This window comes from Physeter macrocephalus, chromosome 19 (genome assembly GCF_002837175.3).
Source record: "Physeter macrocephalus isolate SW-GA chromosome 19, ASM283717v5, whole genome shotgun sequence".
Classification (NCBI taxonomy): Eukaryota; Metazoa; Chordata; class Mammalia; order Artiodactyla; family Physeteridae; genus Physeter; species Physeter macrocephalus.
In genome coordinates this window covers 18,341,861-18,351,962 of record NC_041232.1, presented here as the reverse complement: position 1 = coordinate 18,351,962, position 10,102 = coordinate 18,341,861, and the positions used below count along the sequence as shown (strand labels likewise).

At 54.7% G+C, this 10,102-nt stretch overlaps 1 protein-coding gene and 1 non-coding gene across 2 annotated transcripts in view; one reads left to right on the top strand and one right to left on the bottom strand.

Annotated features, from left to right (window-relative positions):
- The window catches only part of KDM2B (lysine demethylase 2B), a 64,329-nt gene that overhangs the window by 49,686 nt on the left and 4,541 nt on the right, over positions 1-10,102 (top strand). Inside the window, exons 10-18 of the mRNA XM_055080717.1 lie at positions 324-467; positions 1,683-1,769; positions 1,952-2,212; positions 2,387-2,500; positions 3,134-3,172; positions 3,306-3,985; positions 4,657-4,820; positions 4,910-5,071; positions 5,747-5,965. Of these exons, the coding sequence (XP_054936692.1) occupies positions 324-467; positions 1,683-1,769; positions 1,952-2,212; positions 2,387-2,500; positions 3,134-3,172; positions 3,306-3,985; positions 4,657-4,820; positions 4,910-5,071; positions 5,747-5,965 (1,870 nt within the window). The remainder of the gene's footprint in view (positions 1-323; positions 468-1,682; positions 1,770-1,951; positions 2,213-2,386; positions 2,501-3,133; positions 3,173-3,305; positions 3,986-4,656; positions 4,821-4,909; positions 5,072-5,746; positions 5,966-10,102) is intronic.
- TRNAW-CCA (transfer RNA tryptophan (anticodon CCA)) lies at positions 8,536-8,608 on the bottom strand. The gene has a single exon. It is a non-coding gene; the product is annotated as a tRNA-Trp (tRNA).

The following is a 10,102-nucleotide window of genomic DNA, read 5'->3' as shown; positions in this document are numbered from 1 at the left end:
TATTTTTCTCCGTTTCCCTTGTCACCATCTAACAGACTCTTCTTCATTTTGCTCGCCTCCCTCCACTAAACTGTAAGCTCAGGATGGCAGAGACTTTTATCTGTCGGGTTCAGTGCTATAGCTAGCACTTGGAGCGGTACCTGGCACGTGGAGGTAGTAGCCAGATAAGTATTTGAATGAATGAATGAATGAGTGATGGGCAGTGCCTGGGCTGGTTCTCCCCCAGCTCCTGGAAGGCCCGAGGGGAGCACCTCATGGCCTTTGATGTGTTTCCCATGGGGCCCCGGCCGTGCTGACTCCTGTGTGTTTTCCCCGCTCTTTAGCCAGTGCTGCCCCACACTGCCGTGTGTCTGGTGTGTGGCGAGGCAGGAAAAGAGGACACGGTGGAAGAGGAAGAAGGCAAGTTTAACCTCATGCTCATGGAGTGCTCCATCTGCAACGAAATCATCCACCCTGGATGCCTTAAGGTGAGCAGCCTCGGGGGCATCTGGCTGTGCCGCTTGGCGCCTCCCCCTGGGCCTCTGGTGGTGCTGATGCTGCGGGGGTTTGGGGGGTGGAGGGGAGTGAAACTGGGTTCCCTCCCTGGAGGACTCTGAGTCTGGGGGATTCTCTGTGTCCGATGATGAGCTGAGGGCGAGAAGGTTCTAGAGTCGCTCAGACCTTGCACCCGTGTCTTTGCGGGAGTGAACACACACACAGACACGCACATTCCACCTCCCAGGACCTCAGAACCACAGAGAGTTTCCAGAGTCTTGCACCTGGGCCAGAGGGAGAGAGTGGGTAGTTGGGCTGCTCTCAGGGCTTCTGGGAAAAAAGGCCTGGGCCAGGGGAGGGCGGGTCCTGTAACAACAGGTGGTTGCATTCCTGTCCCATGTGCCAGGAACCTGTTTGCTCGGTGTGCCCAGGGCAGGACTGCCTCCTGGGGACCGTCGTGCTGCGCCTGCCTGTCTTGGGCAGCAGGTTCCACCTTTGAAAGGAAGAGACTGCTCTGGGCTGGCACATACCTCGTACCTCCGCCTCAGGAGAATGTCAGCCTACTTGGCACCTACCATCCGCCCAGCTGTATCTGTGTTCACAGGGATGAGAGTGGGCCTGCCCCAAAGGGTGCTCCAACTCTGAGGTGTCAGTCCCCTTCCCTCGGCGCTGGTCGTGGGGTTTGTAGGGACATCCCCCTCTCCCCAGCACATACGCCTCCCCCTCTGGAAAGGGGTGCTCTGCTTTTCCCCTGGCCCCTGGTCACTTCTCTCTCTCTCCCAGATCAGAAGCTCCAGGGAAAGCACATCTCACTTGCTGATACCACGCACCCAGTTCGGTGCTGTTAAATGACTGAATGGTTTGTGGGTCCTTGCCGGGTGCCAGGCCCTGAGCTAATTGCTTTCACTAGGTTACCTCACTGAATTCTCACAGAACTCCAGTGAGATAGGCACACTCCATCTCGTGGCTGAGGGCACTGGCCCACAGAGGCGGAGCGATTTGCCCGGGGCCACTGAGCTGGGAGGAGGCACCAGCCGGATTTGAACCCCGACCTGAATCCAGAGCCACCGTCTTAGTCTTAACCACTCGTGTTTTCTCTTGGCCAGAGGTGGTATGGAAAGGCCTTTGGGAGGGGGTGTTGATGCTCTTGGCCGAGCTGGCCCTGTCCACCCCCTCCCTGCTTGCTGACTGGTGTGTGTCCCTCCCAGATTAAGGAGTCAGAGGGCGTGGTCAACGATGAGCTTCCAAACTGCTGGGAGTGTCCAAAGTGTAACCACGCCGGCAAGACCGGGAAAGTGAGTGCCGGGCTCCAAGTCCCAGGGGTCAGCCCGGGAGGGGGTAGACCCTGGCTTTGCCAGACCCAGCCTGTCTCCCTGCCCACGGCGATGTGGGCTTGAGGGGTACCGCGGACTCGGGGGCAAGGGCACGTCCAAAGATATACAGTTCGTGTGTTCCTTCTCTGTTTTTGGCCTACAAGCAAAAGCGTGGCCCTGGCTTTAAGTACGCCTCAAACCTGCCCGGCTCCCTGCTCAAGGAGCAGAAGATGAACCGGGACAACAAGGAGGGGCAGGAGCCCGCCAAGCGGAGGGCTGAGTGTGAGGAGGCGCCCCGGCGCAGGTCAGACGAGCACCCCAAGAAGGTGCCCCCTGACGGCATCCTGCGCCGAAAGCCCGACGACGTGCACCTGAGGAGGAAGCGGAAATACGAGAAGCCCCAGGAGCTGAGTGGACGCAAGCGAGTACGCCCGGGGGGCGGGCAGCGAGGGGTGGCCTGGCTGGTCCCGGGTGCAGGGGCGCGCGGGCGGGGGCGGGGATGGGCAGCGGGGAGAGCCGAAGTCCCGGAAGTCCTGAGAGCCCGGCCCGAGAGAAAGGAGGGGAAAACCAGCGAGTCCCTCCTCTTCCCACCCCTTTAGGCCTCGACGCTTCAAACGTCCCCCGGTTCCTCCTCTCACCTCTCGCCGAGGCCCCCTCTAGGCAGCAGCCTCAGCCCCTGGTGGAGATCCAGTCTCACTTACTTCCAGCAGCAGGTGCTCCCACGTCGCCCCGCCCTCCCCAGGCGCCGGGGACTCGCGAGTCCCGGGCCGCCCCTGCCCCGCCCCACTGGTCCTCGAACCCATTGCCGCAGACGCTCCGAGGCACCTGTTCACCGTAGTAGCTTCCCAGGCCTCAGCCCCGAGGCTCTGGCTCGTGGTTACGGCGTGGGGCCTGGGAAGCTGAAGCTGCCGCGGGGAAGCCCTGTGGATCTGGGGAACCTCGGAGGATCCTGGCGGCCCCTCTTCGCCCACCGGCCCTTCCAGCATCAGCCACGAGGTGGCGCCTGGTTGTCTTCTCGCTCTAGCCATTAAGGCTCGGCTGGGAATCCTGCAGACCCTGCCTCTGGGACAGGCTCCCCGAGCCAAGTCCGACCTGAATGGGCGACTGCATATCTCTGGGTCTGTCCAGGGGTGGGAAAAATGGGTGGGGACAGCTCGATCACCCTCTGCCAGTTCCAGCTTCTTCCTTAAAACCAGCAGGCAGGGCCCACCCGTCTGTCAGAGCAGAGAAGATGGGATTTGTTGGGAAGGTGACCCTCCAGCCTCTGTTGGTGGGGCTGGGTGTAGAGGGCACCGAATCCCACGAACCCTGGGGGCAAGCTCTGCACCCTTTCTTTCCTGTGACAGCTAAAACCCGGCAAAGAAGATAAGCTTTTCAGGAAAAAGGTACCATCTTCCGCCCTCGCCCCAGGCCCGCTCCTGGGGCAGTGGGTCCTGGGGTGGAGGGTGGGAGGCCTGGGTGGGCGCAGGCCCGGCTCTAGGGGCTCACCCCCCCACGCTCCCCCTCCTCCTCCCTCAGCGGCGGTCCTGGAAGAACGCTGAGGACCGAATGGCTCTGGCCAACAAGCCTCTCAGGCGCTTCAAGCAGGAGCCGGAGGACGACCTGCCCGAGGCGCCCCCCAAGACGAGGGAGAGCGACCACTCCCGCTCCAGCTCCCCCACCGCTGGCCCCAGCACGGAGGGGGCGGAGGGCCCCGAGGAGAAGAGGAAGGTGAAGATGCGCCGGAAGCGGCGACTCCCCAACAAGGAGCTGAGCAAGGAGCTAAGCAAGGAGCTCAACCAGGAGATCCAGAAGACGGAGAGCAGCCTGGCCCACGAGAACCACCAGCCCATCAAGTCGGAGCCTGAGAGCGAGAACGAGGAGCCCAAGCGGCCCCTGGGCCTCTGTGAGCGCCCTCCCCGCTTCAGCAAGGGGCCCAACGGCACCCCCCGGGAGCTGCGGCACCAGCTGGGGCCCGGCCTGCGCAGCCCACCCCGAGTCATCTCCCGGCCCCCTCCCTCCGTGTCCCCGCCCAAGTGCATCCAGATGGAGCGACATGTGATCCGGCCGCCCCCCATCAGCCCCCCGCCCGACTCGCTGCCCCTGGATGATGGGGCGGCCCACGTTATGCACAGGGAGGTGTGGATGGCCGTCTTCAGCTACCTCAGCCACCAAGACCTGTGTGTCTGCATGCGGGTCTGCAGGACCTGGAACCGCTGGTGAGGGGCGCCGGCTGAGTTCGGATGGGGGCGCCAGGGGGTCAGGCGAAGGCTTAGGCTAGACCCGGGATGGCGCATGCGCCCCCACTGGAGCCACTCGTCATGCTCTTTCTTTCTAAGCCCCGTCCAGCTTAAGTGTCCTCCTCAAAGAGGTCTAGCAGCTACAGTGAGTGTGGTCTTGTCAGAAGAGGTGAACCCTATTTGCTTTCCTGATTTAGCTTCTTGGAAGATGAACTGAGGACCCGGGGGAGTCCTTGTCCTTAAAGAGCTAGCCCAGGTTCCGAGTCCCGAGTCAGTTCCTGTTCTTAATCCCTGCTTTGATAGTTCCCAGCTGGAACGGTCTCTGACCTTGGCCAGGTTACTTCCCTTCATCTGTGAACAGGCATGATGCAGGGTTGTTTTGAGATATGGCCTGTGGAGGGTGTAATTAAGCCCCCAGTAGATACAGCTTCTGGTACTTTCCATGGGGGTGTGGGGGAAGGGCTGTGACAATCCGAGCAGAGGCTCTCAGGTGCCAACGAGACGGAAACTAAACAGAAGGGTCCAGGGGACGAAGTTAAGGAGCCTCCCCCTGGGCTTGGTAGGTGGGGGACTGACCGCAGCCATGCAGGGGGCTCCCCAAGAGAGCTCCCAACTCTGACGTTGCTCCCTCTGCTGGGCCTGGCCCCCAGGTGCTGTGATAAGCGGTTATGGACCCGCATCGACCTGAACCACTGCAAGTCCATCACACCCCTGATGCTGAGCGGCATCATCCGGCGACAGCCTGTCTCCCTGGACCTCGGCTGGACCAATATCTCCAAGAAACAGCTGAGCTGGCTCATCAACCGCTTGCCTGGTGAGCACTGGGCCAGGGACCCTCCGTGTGCAGTAGCAGGGGCTGGGGTGTATCACCTGACCTGCCGCCCCCTCTCTGTCCCCCGCCAGGGCTCCGAGACTTGGTGCTGTCAGGCTGCTCATGGATCGCAGTCTCAGCCCTCTGTAGCTCCAGTTGTCCGCTGCTCCGGACCCTGGATGTCCAGTGGGTAGAAGGACTAAAGGACGCCCAGATGCGGGATCTCCTGTCCCCGCCTACAGATAACAGGCCAGGTGAGTGTCCGGGACAGGGGTGTACCCAAGTGGGGGTCACAGGAAGGTGGTCTGACCAAGCTGTGCCGTTGGATCTGGTTTTCACCACAGACCCCACCCGGTACTCATGTCTTCAAGCCTTCTCTGGCTTCAGCCCTTCTCGACGCAGAGTTGAGTCCCAGCTGGTGTTCTCAGTCAGCTCTGGGTGCGAGAGGGGACCCGTGAGAGGGCAGAGGCTCCCAGGATGCCACTATGGGAACTCTGTGCAGCTCACTGCTTCTGTGTTAATTTGTCCTTCGTTGGCTTTAAGCCTCAAGCATCGGGGTCAGTGTGGCCGGACAGGGCCTCACGGGATGAAGCCCTCCTAGGTCAGGTTGCAGGGCTCACTGCTCCCCACCAGTACCTTAAATGAGGAATCTGTGGTGACCCAGAGATGCTGTGTTGTCTGTACTCCAGTTGGCTGAGCACTGCTGGGTGGAATGCAGGCTCTTTGTTTCTAGGTCTTCTGACTTTTAAAGAATCTACAAGTGTAAAACTTGATGTGGACTATTCTGATTTTTAAATGTTGCAACCAGTTTTCATCTTTTGGGGGAGACACTCAACGGCTAAATGAAAACCAGGTGTTCCACCTGGCTGGTAGGCCTTGTAAAGTGTCATGTCAGGGTGACATGTTGCCTCTCTGTCCTGCCTCCTCAGGTCAGATGGACAATCGGAGTAAGCTCCGGAACATTGTGGAGCTGCGTCTGGCCGGCCTGGACATCACAGACGCCTCCCTGCGGCTTATCATTCGCCACATGCCCCTGCTCTCCAAGCTCCACCTTAGTTACTGTAACCACGTGACTGACCAGTCCATCAACCTGCTCACCGCTGTGGGCACCACCACCCGAGACTCCTTAACCGAAATCAACCTGTCAGGTCAGTCAGGGGCACCCAGCGGCGTCTGCCCAGGACCCCAGGGGACAGGCTGGGCATTCTGCATTCGAAAGGAAATACTTGTGTGCCGGTTGCTATAGGGTCACAGTGTTAGATGCTACGACACACCAGTGAACAAGACAGACCCACAGCCTAGTCTAGAGGGGAAACACGCATTAGACAAATAAGCATTATTAGGTTTTAAATAATTGCTCCCCAAAATAGTGCTAGTAGCAGTGAGAGCACATGAGCACATAGCAGTGGATCTTGACCCAAAATTTGGGCTAGAAAAGCTTCCCTTGGGTGCTGTGGACGACCTGGCGCCTGGCAGCAGGGGGTGTGGGAGAGTAGCCGGCAGTGAGGCCAGGCCGGGCCAGTGCAGTAAGCAGCTTGATTTCTGCCATGGTGGTTGTCGCTTACGTGTCCCCCTCCTGAGCCTGCTATCAAGGGGCCTGTTGTTGACAAGAAGAAAACCCCACAGTGGAGTCCTGACTCCCCCCACTTACTGATGGGGCTGGAGTTGGTTCCTAAGGACTTGGGGCACAACCAACGGGGAGGTGGACAGAGGCCACGCTGCCCGTTCTCAGCCCAGCTAACCCAGTTTTCGTCTGATCGCTCAGGACGGTCAGATTGGGCGTGTTAAGATTTGGACAAGACCAAAAAAAAAAAAAGGAGAAAAGAAACCTTTTTCCTCTAGAAATTACGAAGTAATAAATGATACCCTCACCTCATTTAAATTACATTTTGACACAGTCCAATCTGATGTCTGGCCTGGTCAGGATTCACATACTGTTTAGCTGTTTCCCTCTCTCCATCCCACATTCATGCCTGAGAAACGCCTTCCTGTTACCAGTGCCACATCCGAGTGGGAGCTGATGCTGTACCTTAGTGCCTAGGGAGCCCACCCTCCTCCTTGGGTAGTATTGGTGGTGAGTTGGGGGGGCAGTGGGGGTGTTGCATTCCATGGAGGCAGAGAACAGAGCCACACTGAGGTGAGCTTTCACCAAGACCCCAGCTCCGGGCTCAGCTCGTGGTCTTGAATTGATGCTGGGGCCGCCCCGTGGAGGAGGGCCTGGGGAGCATCTTGTTCTAAAGCGCTTGGTAGTAATGAACTCTTTTCACTTCTTCTAAATTTAATTACTGTGCATGTGTAGCAGAGATCCCAGTATAAATCCCCCTCACCTACAGCACAGTCCATGATGTGTGTTTGTATAAATCATCTTTTTGCATTTTGTTTTCCACCACAATCCTTTCAGGTCGTCTTTTTGTCTCAGGACCTACATACAGATCTCTGCGTTTGTGTTAAGAAGTGTGATGTATATGAAGGCCAATCTCTCATACCCAGTCTCTTCTAGATTCGGTTCTTTTTAAAATGTTTTCCCCTCCTGTCAGTATAACTAGTTAATGATAAAATAAGTCTCTGCCACAAAATGGATGGCACTTGACATGTTTCCAGATCCTTCAGTGTGGTTGGAGGATCAGGTCTAGTGGCAGAGTGAAGCCGCGGTTGTCTAGTTTTTGATATTCAGGCTGCATTTCGTGTAGAAGTGCTAATTGGGTGCTCGAGGTGGCCCTTCGGCTTCGCCTTCCCTGCCCCTGATTCTCACCTTGGGGCAACCACCTTCAACCCTTGAGCTCTTTGTTTCTGTTTACCTCCATTTTTTTTCCAAACAGCAAGGCTACATTGCTATTTCTTGTTGTTTTTTGTTTGTTTTTGTTTTTCCTATTCAGATGCTCTGTGTTTGCTAACTTGCTATGCAGAGAACAAGGATTACTATTCTTACGTTCTCTTACCCTGCTCCCTTTTCTCCCTTCATCTTCCCGATTTGTGGTTAAGTCACTATTATTTACCTTATTATGGCCATGTAAGTATTGTCCACTGTTGAGCCAAAGTGTGTATTATGGGTATGTTTCCTTTCTTGTACATTTTTTTGGTTTGTTTTCCCTAGAGTTAATAATTGCCTCATTTTTGTTTGGTTGGTTTCTAAACAGACTCTATAACAGACTTGAGTACTATTCTTTCCCCACGTGAACTCATCAGGCCCTCAACCAGTCTGTAGGAAACCACCCTCCTGGACTTCTTTTCCTCCTGCCCCTACTTGAACTTGGCTGTCTCTGCCTGCTGCACAGCTCCCGTCCTGGGACTTCCTTGGTTTCTGTCTTGTGCAGGGACCCTTCTTTCCTTGGTCCCGTATCTTCTTTCTTGGTTTATCTGTTCATTTGGTAGAGGACATCTTCCAGACCTTATATGTCTGAAAATGGCTGTATTATACCTTCATGTTTAATTGATAGCTTAGCTGGTTGTATAGTCCTAGTTTGGGAACCATATTGTTTCACAAAGTGGGAGGCACTGCTCCTTTGGCTTCTGCCTTCCAGAGTTGATGTCCAAAACGATTTGATGCTCCATCCTTCAGTGAATATTTTCTCTCATTGGAAGTTTGTAGAACATGATCTTTTTATGTATTTATTTTTAAAATTTAATTAATTAATTTGGCTGCGCCGGGTCTTAGTTGCGGGATGCAGGATCTTCGTTGCGGTGTGCAGGATCTTTAGTTGCGGCATGTGGGCTCTAGTTCCCTGACCAGGGATCGAACCTGGGCCCCCTGCGTTGGGAGCAGGGAGTCTTAGCCACTGGACCACCAGGGAAGCCCTATGTAGGACATGATCTTTATCTCAGAGTTTTTTGCGGTTTTGGATGATGAGCCTTGGTTTGAGTCCATTTTCAGGGATTATACTGAGCATTCATGAGCGCTTTCAATCTCTCAGTTTGGTTCTGGAAAATTTCCTTGAATTATTTAATTTCCTTCCCTCCTGTTTTCTTCCTTTAGTAGTCCTCTGATACCTTTAATTTTTTTCCCTTTTTCCCACCTCTGTATCTGGTTTTCCTCCACTTATCACAGAATTCATATACAGCTGACCCTTGAACTAGTTAGGGGCTAGGGGTGCAGCCCTCCTTGCAGTAGAAAATCCAAATATAACTTACAGTTGGCCCTTGGTATCCGCACTTCCTCCATAAACTCAGCCTCAACCACTAACTTGTAGCCTGTAATATTTACTATTGAAAAAAATCAGCATATAAGTGGACTCGCACAGTTCAAACTCGTGTTGTTCAAGGGTCAACTGTAGTAAGTTTTTCATTTCTGCTTTTTTTTAGGTTCAAACGTATGAAGCTGCTTTTTATGTAGGTCAGAAAACAGTCAAATATTGGCAGTTTTCATATGGTGTAGCCTATATGTTTAAATTTACAGCTCTAGTTTGTTCTCTGAGCTTTTGGAGAGCGGCATGTTCTTGTCTCTTGGATCCAGATATTGTCCATCCTGAGGATACTGATGGTTTTATTTTCTTCTCCACAGAGACCATTACATTCCTGCAGATGCAGTCAGTGGGCCTGCCTAATGGGCCCCTCTCAGATTTAGTGTCAACATGAGGTTGTCGGCTCAGGTGATCGGAGGCTCTGGGGACACGGTGGGAGCTGGTCTGCTGTGGGTATCATTGGGTGGTCAGCATGGGTTGTTTTCCTTGGGGAAACCCAGACGTGACATCTGTCAGTCTTTCCTCTTAGGCTGGTCAAGGTTGCCAAAGGACACTCTTTTCCTTGACCTCCCAACCGAAGGGCTCAGGCCGGGCTGCCAGGGTTCTAGGGCTTGGCAGGGAAGGAGCCTGGAGGTCTCGACAGTCAGCAGGTAAATTTCCCTGTAACCCCCATTTTTCAGGGAGTGCCCCTGCCTTCCACAGTGCCTGGTGGTGCCTGGTCTAGAGACTTTCTCTTGCCCATCAGAGACAAACTCCCCTCTTGTGCTGGGGAAGGGAGTTTCAGCCTCTTACTGCTCCTTAAATAGATTTTCAACCAGTCCTTCTGTCTCTAACCCCATCTTTAGCCCCACTTTCATTGTGCTTGTTGCTTCCAGTACCTGTACCTTTGAGGTCTTCTGTAGAAGAAATCTTCTCTGCTTTTCCTTCAGCCAGTTTGGGGTTAAGCTTTCTCAAGTCTAGTGAATTGTTACCTTTCCTCCACCTTTCTAAATTAAAAAATTTTTTTTATTGTGGTAAGATACACATAACATAAAATTCACCATTTTAACAATTCTTAAGTGTCCAGCTCACTAGCATGAAGTACGGACATGTAGTTGTGCAGCCGCC